The 14,356-nt window shown below is 55.1% G+C and overlaps 1 protein-coding gene across 1 annotated transcript; it reads right to left on the reverse strand.

The window, feature by feature from the left end:
* Positions 1 to 38: 38 nt before the first annotated feature.
* On the reverse strand, positions 39 to 13,829 carry CATSPERZ (catsper channel auxiliary subunit zeta). Its single transcript, XM_084633695.1, has 11 exons — positions 13,778 to 13,829; positions 13,349 to 13,395; positions 11,725 to 11,767; positions 11,387 to 11,433; positions 10,711 to 10,777; positions 10,445 to 10,520; positions 10,180 to 10,271; positions 7,722 to 7,775; positions 6,988 to 7,054; positions 6,108 to 6,204; positions 39 to 174 (listed from the first exon to the last, which is right to left on the reverse strand). Exons 1-11 carry the CDS (start codon positions 13,808 to 13,810, stop codon positions 42 to 44), a joined length of 756 nt encoding a protein of 251 aa, XP_084489821.1. The 5' UTR covers positions 13,811 to 13,829; the 3' UTR covers positions 39 to 41.
* Between the last annotated feature and the right edge of the window lie 527 nt (positions 13,830 to 14,356).

Below are 14,356 nucleotides of genomic sequence, written 5' to 3' on the forward strand. Positions count from 1 at the left end.
CTGGGCTCCCAGCTGACAAATGGAAGGGGCGGGGCGGCGCCTCATGAATATGCAGCAGTGGGGCGGGGCCGGGCTGCACGCGCTCGGCCCTTCACTTCCGACCTCGCTGCCCCCACCGAGCTAGCGCCGGCCGGGGGCCTGGGCTGTGAGGAGTCAGAGGGGCGGGGCACGGACCTGTTGGGGGCATTCAGGGAATTAACGGGGGGGCTTATGGGGACAGGGGGCTGGTCTGGGGGATCATGGGGGTCAATGTGGGTAGGGGGATCATGGGGGTCAATGGGGGTAGGGGGCTGGTCTGGGGGATCATGGGGGTCAATGGGGGTAGGGGGATCATGGGGGTCAATGGGGGTAAGGGGCTGGTCTGGGGGATCATGGGGGTCAATGTGGGTAAGGGGCTGGTCTGGGAGATCATGGGGGTCAATGTGGGTAGAGGGATCATGGGGGTCAATGGGGGTAGGGGGCTGGTCTGGGGGATCATGGGGGTCAATGTGGGTAGGGGGATCATGGGGGTCAATGGGGGTAGGGGGCTGGTCTGGGGGATCATGGGGGTCAATGGGGGTAGGGGGATCATGGGGGTCAATGGGGGTAAGGGGCTGGTCTGGGGGATCATGGGGGTCAATGTGGGTAAGGGGCTGGTCTGTGGGCTCATAGAGTGGTTACAGATCTGAGGGGCGCAATGAAGGGCTGTTAATTTGGTGCTGGGGGGGGTCTGGGGAATCCTGGGGGGACAATTCAGCCTGCTGTGGGTGGAAATGATTGAGGCATCTCCATGGGCAGCAAGTTGGGGGGGCTGTAGGATCATGGGGTTGATTTTAGGTGGTGGGAGGTTCATGGGGTGGCATATAGCAGGAGGAAAGGGGAAATAAATAAGGGGCAGCTTAGACCACACTGCGGGGGGGCTCTCACTTAATGGGCAGGTGGCGAGACTCCTGGGAGCAGGTAGATGGGACAGTGTCTCCCACACTTCCCCAGATTGGAGTGACCCTAAGGAGACTCTGTGCCCAGGCCAAACCATTCAGGGAATGTACTAGGGGAAGGGGGAGTCCTGCTGGGGGGCACACCCTGAGAGTTGAGGAGACCCCCTCTGCCCTACTCACCTGATGATCTCAAAAGCCCACACATTTATCCCTGAATCTTCAGGAACCAGCCCTGTCCACCCTGTGAGAGTCAGGTCAGGGCATGATCTCCCGTGGCCAAAGGGGGAAACTGAGGCACAGAGTAGGGAAGAGATGTGCCCCCAAGGTTACACAGCAAGTCAGAGGCAGAGCTGGGGAACATCCTAACTGCCTAGCCCTCCTGGTCTAACCCACCACAGTTTGCATTCCTGGTATCTGCCCAGCCAAACTAGCCTCCTCCTGGCCTTAGCAACTGAAGGTCTTTGAAGGTCACTTTGAGCCCCTGAGGGGGGCCCAGCTGTCACTCCCACCCCCAAGTCACATGGGACTCATTTACCCACCTCTGCCTGACATGGCCAAACAAATGGCCCTTCATTAAGTGTCATTAGTATTAATTCCCCAGGGCAGATCCAACCAGCCCACTAGGTGGCTGCAGGTTGGGATTGAGAGGCTGGAAGTTGGGGAGGAGGCCAGGGCTAGGGTAGCAGGGGGCTGTGGGTCAGGACTGAGGGGCACCGGCAGTGCTGGAGGGGAGCTCCAGCTGGGATAGCAGCAGGCTGTGGGTTGGGATTGAGGGCCAGTGCTGCGTGTGTGTAGCAGCCACCCCTGCTAACCCAGCTGGCAGGTTAAGGCTGCAGGTTAGTTGTAAACACAGGTGTGACCTGACTTCCCATGCACTGGAAGGTTGCCTGGGGCCTTCCCAGACTCTTAGCGACTGACTGTACTCATCAGAACTCCACATCCCACTCTGCCTACCCCACCCACTCAGCCCCCTGGGGCCATTACACTGGGTGCTGCTGCATAGACCCTGACCCAGACGGGGGCCCCGCCTCATGCCGGACACTGTACAGACACACAGCCCCGAAAAGATTCCAGTCTAAATAGACTAAGGTCAGGGGCAGAGCTAGGGATAGAACCCAGGAGCCCTGGCATGCCCTTTGTGCCTGTATGGGGCTCCTGGTTTGGTAGAAGCATCCCTGACTCTGAGCAGGGACAGTTGGCTAATCACAAGGTGAACCCGCAGACAGGCACTGTCCCAGCCAGATGGGGAGTGGGAGGTTCTCTTTGACCTTCAGCCTTGTCCACACCGTGCTAAACTGGTTTGGAAAGTCCCCAGAACTTCAGGGAGTGGGGGGTGAGCAGCAGGTTAGAGCAGGGGGCTACAAGTCAGGACTCCTGGGTTCTATCCCCAGCTCTGACAATGGTGTTTAGAGAACCCACTCCCCTCTCCTTGTCCCTGCCTATATTGCTCCTGGGAATCAGGACTCCTGGGTCTGTGTGTGTGTCAGGTCAGAGAACTCAGGACTAATGATGCCCTCAGCTGGGACTGGGCCATACTGGGCACAGGGGAGATGCCTTGGGGATCCCTGTGGCACCTACTGGTGCAGGACTGAGCAGTGGGGGTCACCAGGTGGGCAAGCTCCTAGGGCCCACTCAGTGCAGCTACAGCAAGTGAACTGATACGTGTGCCCTGCTTAGGAAGAGCCACACACACCCAGTTAAATGGCAGATGGTGCCCGACCAGGCCATGCCTCCTCCTCATTGGTCCAGGCCTTGCTCCCTCCTGCCCTCATGTCTTGGCTCTGCCCACCCACCCCACGTCCTGGCCCCACCCTGTTCCCCTCTAGATACATTTTGCCAAGGTAAAAAATGCCATTCTCATGGTGCTGGGAACTGCCACCTACCCACCACTCCCAAACCCAAGGGAAGGGGCCATTAACTCTGCCCCTTGGTGGTGAGGCAAACACCAGGGCATGAGGAAAAGGGTTCACAAAGAGGTGCGGGGACTGGGCAGTCACTCCACACCCACTGGGAGAAGCATTTCCAACAATGTCCCCCTGCTCTTGACTAGATGCTGCTCCTGCCCAGAGCCAGAGATAGAACCTAGGAGTCCTGACTCCTCACTAGACCATGCTGCCTCTTACACCTGTTACAGAGCCCCTCCACTCTTTGGGGTCCATGCTCCCTCCATACCTACTCCATGTTCCCTCTGGGATGGGGCTCCAGCAATTCCCCCCAAGTATCTGGTGAAAGGTTTGGGGTATCATCGCTGACATCACAGGGGACTGCCTGTTAACACTGTAACCAGGCAGGACAGGCATCCCTGTGATTCCTGTGACCAACATGATATCCTCCTGGTAACCAGGTAACTGTGTCCCTCCTGCTACCTAGGTAATCATTCCCCCACCCCACCCCCCCGGTAACTACAACAGTGGCCTGCTGTAACCATCCCCTCTGTAACTAGGTAACCATTCTCTCATCTCCCCAGTAACCAAGACTGTATCTTCCTGGTAACCAGGTAACTGTCCCTGTACCCCAGCAGGTGCCATCCTGGTCCCATGGTCGGAGCTGCCCAGAGATGGTAGTGTGTCAAATTCTGTGAAGTGTTCTCTCAGCTCTGATTCAGGGTCCCTCCAGTGACCCAACACCTATCGCAGCCACAGATACATGGAACCAGGATCACTTCCCAACATCTCCCCTGCCATCACAACTCTACCACAACAACTTTGTGTTGCTATTCATCCCCTGGTCAGTAGTTCCTCCCTCTCAGAGCACTGGTCAGGCCCTCTGCAAACCCAGGTAGGCATCACTGTATTAGTTACACACACCCACAATCCCATGGCCTGCTCCCCCAACCCTTCCCACTAGCCCATTGAATATAAAAGGAGAGGGAACCAGTTTTAATTAAGATGCTGGCACACGTGAACAACAAAGCTCTAGGGTTAGCAGTGCCTGAGAATTTCACCAGCAAGCCAATCAATGCTTTCAGGAGCCTCAGATCAATGGGACACAGCTGCAGAGCATCTCCTGGTTGCTGTCACTTAAAGCAAGGTCCCAACACAAGGACCAGACTGCAGAGTAAGCAGAGACAACGTTAAAAGAACTGGATTTTTGCTGGATGATAAACTGATTTAGAAGGGCCTAAACACAGTTATCAGCCAGAAGAATCATAAAGGAAACATGCCTTATAACAAGAGACTCCTGGAGCTTAATCTGTTTAGTTGAAGAAAGAGAAGGTTAAGGGGTGACTTGATCCCAATCTATAAGTACCTACATGGGGAAAAAAGCCTTTAATAATGCACTCTTCCATCTAGCAGCCAAAGGTCTAACACAAGCCAAGGGCTGGAAGTTGAAGCTAGACAAATTCAGAGAGGAAATAAGGACCAATTTTTTAATAGTGAAGTAATTAACCATTGGAACAACTTACCAAGAATTGTGATGGATTCTCCATCACTGGCAAATTTTAAATCAAGATGGGATGTTTCTTCTCTAAGCTCTTTTCTAGTCCCAATGGGAATTAATCATGGCCATCCTATGGCCTGTTATGTAGTAGGCCCGATTAGATAATCATAGGGGTCCCTTATAATGTATGTGGAGATTTTCTTAGTATCAGCTGTTTATTTACACTAGATGCACCAGTCCTGAAAGAGAGGTGGTTGCAAACTGCACAGAGGATGATCTTTTCTCTCAGAGATCTCAGACAGAACACTAATGCCTGGGTCCCAGGGAGGTCTCCAGTTAGAGAGAGAAAGGCAGGAAGCAAACTCTAGCTGCTTGCAACAGCTACGTCCCAAATGAATGAACATTACAAAACTAACAAGGAAGCAAATCTTCAAGACTGAACACTGCTTGCAGTAAGACTGTTTGAACAGCACATCCTGCCATAGCAATGTTATCACAATATTGTTATACTAGGGACCAAGCTTGTTGGGCACTGCACAGACCCACAACTGAGATCAGGGCCCCATCATCCCCAGAGACGCCTGCCATCTCAGCCCGGCCCAAGCCAGCTCTGCTAATGCCCCTCAGTCCTGACCTGCCCCCCTCCCAGACATATTTTTGCTGGGTTTATGGGATAAGGAAGGTAGAGGAGACCAAGCCAAGAAGCAACAAACTCAGTTCACAGGGGACTCCTAAAATCTGAGCAAATTCTAGCCTCTGCAGAGGGCTTTACAATGGAACACGAATGCGAGAAAAGAGAGCGCCAGGGTTCCCCACAGGCTTAGGGGCTGCTCACAGCCCTTCATCCCCACTCACTAGCAGGCCCATTGCAACCCTTATGCCCCTGGCACAACTTGAAAGCCTTTGTCTGTTGTGTCTGATTTGGGGGAAGCCCTATCTGGTACAGGGAGCTGGGGGAGTGAGGTTGCCCTTCTCACCTAAGGCCAACAGGTGGCAGAGTTTTGGTGTCTAGGTGGGGGTGTGTGGAGGGGACTGAGGATTTAAAAAACACCTTGCAAACATAGCAGAGTGGGTGCTAGGGAATGGCCTAGCACCTGCAGCTTCCGCTCCACTGTCCTAGCCCTTCCCCCACAGCTGTTAATGCCCCTCAATCCTGACCCAGTCTCCTTGCCCCAGCTCTGCTAGTGCCCCTCAGTCCTGACCCACAGTGTCCCCTTACCCCCCTGATAACTGGACCTGCTTTCCCCCTCCCTAGTATCCCAGCTCTCTAGCTCCCATGCAGCCCCCATGTATGTATGTGTGTGGACTTGACCCTGTTCATAACAGAGCCAGGGGAAGGAGCCTAGGAGGCAGCTACCTCTGGGGTGGGGTTATTTATATAGGGACCGCGGTCCAAGCAGAACATCCCTTACCAAACACCTCCCCCCATACAACGACTCCCTCGACTCCCTAGAGCTGTCCTACAGCATTGGGGTTAGCACTGGCTGCCAGGGAGTGTCCCCTCCTGAGTTCCAAGCCCGCTCCCTACAGCACAGCCCACCTCGTTCTGCTCTCCAGGAGGCAACGGGTCCGAGCAAAGGAGAGATCCATTTTAATTTTGTCTACAAAGTTCCAAATCTCATTCTGGGATGGGGTGAGGGGCGGTCAGGTGCTTGGGAGAGAGATGGGGTCATGCATTAGGATAGTCAGAGGTCAGGCATTGGTGTGAGAGAGTGAAGTGCCAAGGTCAGGAATTGGGGGTGACGGGGTGGGATGCAGGGGAGTTTGGGGGCTCATGGGGTGTGGACCGTCTGAACCACCCCTCCTGACCCAGGGCTCCTGGCGCCCAGCTGCTGCCTCAGTTGCTCTATGCGCTGCTCCGTCTGGTGAGTGAGTGGGTGCCTTGCTCCCAGATGCCGCCGGTAATCTGGGAGAAAAAACTGGTGATCAACACTGGCTCACAGTCCACCCTGCCCTAAGGACCTGCCATAGGGAAGGAGGGGGGCACTGTAGGTGCAAGGGCTCCACCTAGTGGGCACAAGTAGCTGCATCACAGGCTCACCCCCTCCCTGCCCTATAAGGAGTTAGCCCCATGCTGGGAAGCCACCTTCACTCCCCCACTCCCCAGTGTTTTATGGCAAGCTTTATGTAACCCTTGGGCCTGCTCTTGGCAGGGTTTCCCATCTATCGGCTGGCATTGCACATCATATGCTGATTGGCTAAGGGAAGGAGTCAGGGTCCTGGAACTGGGGGGAGGGTTGGACAGGCTTGGATTCTGGACATTGTCACTCCACAGCACTGTGTTGTGCTGCCCAGTGTTGTTGCATTGCCACGTGGAGGGGTGGGTCATGTGGTATAACGTTGTTGAGTCGCATTATGTTGCGCCAGGGGGCTCACGCAGCACAGTGTGATCGTACTGTTTGACCCGACGCAGCGTGGTTGTGTGGTGTTACACTGTGGGGCGGGGGGGGTGTCACACGGCATGGATGGTTGCTTGGTGTTGCTGGGGGTGTGCCACCTGGCACAGAGAGGTCACATAGTGCTGTATTGGGTTGCACTGGGTGATTCCATTGGGCTGCCATGCTGCATTGGTAGGTTGCATGGTGTCACCCTGCTGCATTACACTGTGCTGGCTAGGGTTGGGATCCCATTCCCCGCTGAGCTGACATCCCCAGCTTTACCCCCCGCCCGTCACCCTTGCCCCCCTCACCTTTCAGGGTCTCTGTTAAGGTCGCCAGCACCTCCTCCTCCATCAGCCCCAGGAGGGGCAGGGGCACCTGTGGTGGGAGGGGCTGGCTTTACCACTGGAGGCTCTCAGATCTGGGAGGGGGTATCCCCCTTTGGAGTGGGGGAACTCAGTGTCCAGGTGGTGATTCCCTGCAGCCCTGACCCTCTCTGGGGGGATTTCCAAGCACTCATCCACATGATGAGAGTCTCAGTTCTTAGTGGTGCCCTGAGACTGGGGGAGGGCACTGCAAAGAGGCCCCTTCCGCATTAACATAGAACTCGGGTGGGGCAGTTAACTTTGTGTGTGTTCCCTGGGGGTGAATGGAGGGAACTCAGGGGATCATGAGACATGCCTAGGCTGGAGTTCCCCATGAGGGCCCCAAACTGAAGCATCAGAGGTGATGGGGGATCACATGGGGGGACTGACTCAGTGGGAGGGAGCCCCATAAGAGGGCATCAGGAGGGCCTGGGGTAATCAAGGCTGGAAGACAGGCCATCATGGGGGGTCAGGGAGATTGTGGGGGACACTCTAGGGTCTCAGGGTAGGGGTACTGAGAGGTAGTCAGAGGAGGCTGGGGGCAGGTGCACTGAGTGGGTCAGGGCTCAGGTGAGATGTGAGGGAGCTGGCAGGAGGCTCAGGTCTGGGCAGGGTGGGGGCATACCATCGGAGGGGAGAGAAGGGCCCCATAAACCATGGAGTGTGGGGGACAGACTCACAGCTGCTTTGCAATCCTGCTCATGTTTCCTCAGCCGGTGCTTGTAAGATTCATTCTGGACCATTGAGGAGGAGAGGAGAGCGTGAGATGGGAGCAAACACTGTCATGCCCACCCTGCACCCCACCCTGACTGCCTGGGACCACCCAATGCCCCCTGCTGCCCACCCCCACCTTGTACCACACTGTGATTGCCTAGGACCATTCTATGCCCCCTGCCCCCCACATCCACCCGGCACCCCGACCCTGACTGTCTGGGATCACCCAATGTCCCTACCCCTGCACCCCACCGTGATTGCCTGGGACCACCCTATACCCCCTTGCCCCCCACATCCATCTTGCACTCCATCCTGACTGCCTGGGACCACCCAATGCCCCCCACCCAGCACCCCATCCTGACTGCCTGGGACCACCCAATGCCCCCTGCTTCCCACCCCCACCCTGCATCCACCCTGACTGCCTAAGACCATTCAATGCCATGCCCCCATCCCTGCTTCCTAGCTAGCCCCACTCTAGCTATCCTGGGCTTCCTCCCTGTCATAAATGTAAAGGGAAGGGTGAACACCTTTAAAATCCCTCCTGGCCAGAGGAAAAACCCTTTCACCTGTAAAGGGTTAAGAAGCTAGGATAACCTCTCTGGCACCTGACCAAAATGACCAATGAGGAGACAAGATACTTTCAAAGCTGGAGGTGGGGAGAAACAAAGGGGGTCTCTGTCTGTGTGATAGGTTTCAGAGTAACAGCCGTGTTAGTCTGTAATCGCAAAAAGAAAAGGAGTACTTGTGGCACCTTAGAGACTAACCAATTTATTTGAGCATGAGCTTTCGTGAGCTACAGCTCACTTCATCAGATGCATGCCGTGGAAACTGCAGCAGACTTTATATATACACACAGAGAATATGAAAAAATACCTCCTCCCACCCCACTGTCCAGCTGGTAATAGCTTATCTAAAGTGATCATCAGGTGGGCCATTTCCAGCACAAATCCAGGTTCTCTCACCCTCCACCCCCCCACACAAATTCACTCTCCTGCTGGTGATAGCCCATCCAAAGTGACAACTCTTTACACAATGTGCATGATAATAAAGTTGGGCCATTTCCTGCACAAATCCAGGTTCTCTCACCCCCCTCCCAAAAACCACACACACAAACTCACTCTCCTGCTGGTAATAGCTCATCCAAACTGACCACTCTCCAAGTTTAAATCCAAGTTAAACCAGAACATCGGGGGGGGGGTAGGAAAAAACAAGAGGAAATAGGCTACCTTGCATAATGACTTAGCCAATTAGTCATTAGCACAATGACTTAGTGTATATATAAAGTCTGCTGCAGTTTCCACGGCATGCATCTGATGAAGTGAGCTGTAGCTCACGAAAGCTCATGCTTAAATAAATTGGTTAGTCTCTAAGGTGCCATAAGTACTCCTTTTCTTTTTGTCTGTGTGATGCTTTTGCCGGGGACAGAACAGGAATAGAGTCTTAGAACTTAGTAAGCAATCTAGCTAGATCTGTTTTGTTTAAATGGCTGATAAAATAAGCTGTGCTGAAGGGAATGTATATTCCTGTTTTTGTGTCTTTTTGTAACTTAAGGTATTGCCTAGAGGGAGTCTCTATGTTTTGAATCTGATTACCCTGTAAGCTATTTACCATCCTGATTTTACAGAGGTGATTCTTTTACTTTTTTTCTTCAACTAAAATTCTTCTTCTAAGAACCTGATTGCTTTTCATTGTTCTTAAGATCCAAGGGTTTGGGTCTGTGTTCACCTATGCAAATTGGTGAGGATTTTTATCACGCCTTCCCCAGGAAAGGAGGTGTAGGGTTTGGGGAGGATTTTGGGGGGAAAAGACATTTCCAAGCGGGCTCTTTCCCTGTTATATATTTGTTAGATGCTTGGTGGCGGCAGCAATAAAGTCTAAGGGCAAAAGGTAAAATAGTTTGTACCTTGGAGAAGTTTTAACCTAAGCTGGTAAAAATAAGCTTAGGGGGTTTTCATGCAGGTCCCCACATCTGTACCCTAGAGTTCAGAGTGGGGAAGGAACCATGATACTCCCCATGCAGAGAGAGCTGAGAGGTGAAGGGGAGGAGGCCTGCGGGAGGGCCAGGCCAAGCTGTTCCCAGGTTCTCTGGGTTAAACTTAGCTTCCACATCCTACCAGGGGCTTTGTAATACTGGATTCCAGGGGACTCACTGGCTTGCTCGGAGCAGGCTGCGCGGGGTCCCTGCAGATCCTCCCAGCCGTGTCACTCCCAAGGAGCAAAGGCTCTGCCAGGAGTCTGAACTTGTTGGGACCAGCCGTGGAGCCTCACAGGGTGCTGGAGCCCAGAGGCCCAGCCCTGGGGGTAGAGCCACTGGACTTGCCCTGGTGAAATGCTGAGCCCAGGGTCTGACAAATAATAAGGCTCCTCCCAAAGGAACAGTAAGAGTACCTACAGATCCAAGATGGGGAGTCCGGCTGTATCCACCTGTGTCAGCTGGTCAACGTGGTAACCCTGCTGGTGTGCCAGTCTCCAGTGGCTGATGTGACACCCCATGGTCCACACAGTGCTGCCCATGCCTGAGGGGGCAGAGTGGCTGAGCTGAAGGTAGCAGGGGGGGCTCAGTCTATAACCCCAACCCACCACAGATCCAAAAGCACACAGGTATCCCTTGTGTGGTGCTGAGATGCAGCCACCTCTGGGGTGGAGAGTGGGGGCTGTTTACACAGGGATTCCTCCCCCTGAGACTCACCTGAGAGGGTGGTGCGTGACTCCAGCTGGGAGAGATGGTCTGAGCTCTCTAAGGCTTCAGCGACAGGCCCGGGTTCCTGGTGGGAGGAATCCCTTTAGAGCCCAGATACCTCCTAACTCTGTCTCCAGGCCTTCCCCTCCTCCTGTGGCTTTGCATCTAAGAGGCGGCTTCCTTTCCCACCCTCTCCCCCACAGGCAGCCCCTTCCTTGGAGTGGGGGAGTGTGCAGGTCAGATGCCCAAATCCCACTACCCCCCAGCCCTCCTACCTCCTGACAGGCACTGTCTGGTTCTTCTGGGTCATTGTGGGGTGGAGGGGAAGTGCCCCCAGGTGACCTGCGGGTGGGGAGGGCATCCTGGTGAGAGGATAGTATCCCCCGCCCCTCCCCGCATCAGACCAATGGGCCCATCTAGCGCAGTATCCTGTCTTCCCCTCTCCCTGCCCAGGAGCAGACCTGTGGGCCCGTCCAATCCGGTATCTCCCTCCCCCAGCTCCAGGCCAGGCTGTGTTCGGGGGCGGGGCCGGGGGCTGGAGTGGAAATTCCTTTAGCACTGATCAGCTAAAAGCTTCTGTGAGGGGGGGTGGATTCCATTAGGGGCATGAGAGCGGAGTCCCCTGTGGGGGCATGGAGCCAGTGGGGGGATGGAATGGGGAAAGCAGCATCCCCGGGGCAGGTAGAGAGCCAGGATGGAGAGGCTGCTGCTGCCCCACATGGCAGATCAACCCCCACCCAATGGGGCTGAGCTGTCTGCCCCCCATGGGTCCCTGACTCCTGGGCATGCCCCAGTCTAGTTGTGACCTCCCCCAACCCAGCCATGTCCCCCAGAGGACAATTGCCCCATGGATCCAGTATTACATATTAACCCCCCCCCAACTCTGTCCCTCCACCCACAGTCACTAGAGGTGGAGAGGCCCAGATGCCAACTCCACCACCCCACTCTTACCCCTCAGCAGCATCCACCATCTGTTGCCCCTGTTCCAGCACCTTCTCCTGCAACAACAGAGTGGGTTAAAGCGGATTCAGCTGCATCCCTTTCAGTGACACCCCAGAGAGCCCCAGTCCCTCTCCCAACACTGTGGTGACCCCCCAAGAACCCCAGTCTCTGTCCCCCCACTCTGCAGTGACACCTGCCAGCACCCCACATCAGTATTGGCACCATACAGGGATCCCCAGTATTAGCCTCCCCCTAATACAGGGATGGCATTGTAGGGGATTGGGTGCCTCCGAGACACTAACTAAGCCCACTCCTCCCCCCTCCACACACCCCAGTCCCATCCCTACCTCCTGGGCAGTGCTGGGGTCACGGGAGAGGCTCCACGCAGAACTGAGGAGAGAGGCAGGGCTTAGCGGAAGCATCACAGATTTACCAGGGTGCACTGTGCTGGCAAGCATGTCCAGGAATGCCAGGCCATGGGGTTAGAGTGAGCACCCCTACTCCAGCATGCCTAGGCAGGGCCCTGGGCTCTCCAGCGCCCCATGTGTCTCTGTATCTCCCCAGTGGTTCCCCTGAGTTCAGCGTCCTGCAAGCAACCCAGTGCAGCCTGTTCAGAGCAAGCCAGTGTTTACCAGTCCCCTGGGTTCCAGCATCGCAGGGTCCTTAGCGCAGCACAGAAAGCCAGGCTCAGCCCGGAGTCCATGCTGGAAACTACCTACTCTACTTCTGCCTCCTCCTCCTTTCCCCACCAGAGCCTCGCTCTCTGCCCCCCCGCCTGGGCAGCCAGATTCCTAATCCAGCAATTTAGGAACATAGGGCTGGGCCACTGAGTCCCAGCCTTGCTCTTGCAGCCAACCTGTTATAGGATCTTGGTTGGAAATTTACCTAGCTCCATCCTCAGGCCGGTTGGGGCATTTGCCAACCATTCCTCCTACTGGGAGGTTGCTCCAGACCCTCCCTCCTCTGCTGGTCACAAACCTTCTCCTCACATTCAGCCTCAGTGGATTCCTGGCCAGGTTATCCCCCATTTGTTCTTACACGAACATTCGTTGCTCATAAGGCCCCAGTGTGATTGTCCAGTCTGACCTCCGGCACCACGGGCCATAGGGCTGCCCTGAATTAATTCCCATTTGAACTAGGGCAAATCTGGACTTTGGTGGCCCTTTGCTAGACTGAAGAACCTTCTGTTATCATGTCTGTTCTCCAGGCAGGTGCCTAGAGACTAGGAGCAAGTTACCTCTTCACTTTCTCTTGGTTAAATGACAGCAACTAAATCCTGCAGTCTCTCTCTGTACAGCATTCTGCCGGTAAGGCATCAGGATAAGGCATTATTACCTGATAGCTGCCCCTGTGCCTACATGGAAACAGTCCTCCAGATTAAGGCAGGGTGAGAATTTTAAGTGGATTAACTATTCCTGATTAACTCCATATGTGGATGCTCTTGGACCAGGAGCAGAGTGCCTTGTTCCAGATTAGTTTAATCTGGATTAGGATAATTTGAGATAAGGCACTCTGATTCTGAAATTAGGGTGTCCACAAATGGAGTTAGGAATCATTAATGAGGAATAGCTCCTGAGTAGACAAGGCTTTGGTGCCCACGTGCACCCCTCGGGGCTCCCGGGTTCACTCCAGGGCTCTGTTCCTAGGGAGAGTTCTTGTTGGTGCACCCACCCCCAGCCAGAGAGAGCTGCAGCTGTCCTGTCTCCCCTGCCCTGGAGGGGAAAGTAACCCTTCCCACCCATGGGACGGCAATCCCAAGGGCATGGGGAAACTGAGTCATACCTATTATTCTTACAAATATGGCAGCAATTCCCACATTTTCCACAGGGTGATACCACACACACACACACACACCCCGGGTTTAGTCCGGTATCCTCCCCTGCTAACTTGGTATCCTGGCTCCCCCAGGGAACCATGCAGCCCTGTACCCCACACCTTCGGGGTGATATTCCCAGCATCCTCTGTGCTCACCATCGGCGCAATTCCATCTCGCCATCCAGTTCCATTCCTGCCTTGCCCTGCAATGCACCAGGAAGCCATTAATGGGGTACCCCTCCCTCACAGCCCCTTTGCTGGAAGGGGGTTACCCAGAGGACTGGAGCTCTCCCAGATGCCACTGCCACCCCTCTGTGAATTGGGGCCCAGCTCTCCCAGATACCATCCTTGAAATTGAGACCCAGAGCCCCTTCCTGAATGGGGACCTCATGCCCCCAGATTCCTGCCCTTGAAACCAGGACCAGTGCCCCAGATGCACCTGCCATTGAAATCAGGATCCAGTGCCCCGACAGGCCCCCCCAAACTGAGACATAGTGTCCCCAAATGCCTTCCCATCCATGTTGCATCCTCCATTGCACACACCCCCGAGGGATTTTGGGGGTGTCACCTCACATGTCCTGTTACCTGCTCTGTGTCCGGCTCATCTCCACTCTTCATGATGCCCCAGGGACTTGGGTGAGCTCAGTGCCTGAGACACCAAGGGGAGAGGAAGTGTCAGAGCCAGCGGCCCCCACCCAATCCACCCCTTTTTAGCCCCCCCATGCCCTTGGTACCCAATCATACCCACCCCAGCACTCCTGTTGAGTCCCCACATCCTTCATGCCCCTTGCGGCTCGGTCACTCCTCCCGACATCTGCCTACCCCTCCACACACACCTGCTAACCCGCCAAACCCAGCCACACACCTTTGCCCCCCATTTACTCCTCCACTCCCCCTCTCTCATGACCCCCACCTACTTTGTGCCCCCCTATACCCTTCCACTATGGGGCACAGAGAGAAGCTGGAGTTTGGGGGGGTTAGAGACCACAATGATCATGCACACTCCCCCCCAAAGGAAAGGATGGACTCACAGACACTCCACTCAGACCAGGACGCCGTGGTGCCCTGAGGTGATGCCATGGCAACAGGAGAATCCTGCTGGGCAACGGTCTCCAGGCCCCCACATCCCATCCCAGGGACCCCAGAATCCCTCATTGCCCCCAG

Source organism: Lepidochelys olivacea (genome assembly GCF_965140295.1).
Source record: "Lepidochelys olivacea isolate rLepOli2 genome assembly, chromosome: 7".
In the NCBI taxonomy this organism is placed as follows: Eukaryota; Metazoa; Chordata; order Testudines; family Cheloniidae; genus Lepidochelys; species Lepidochelys olivacea.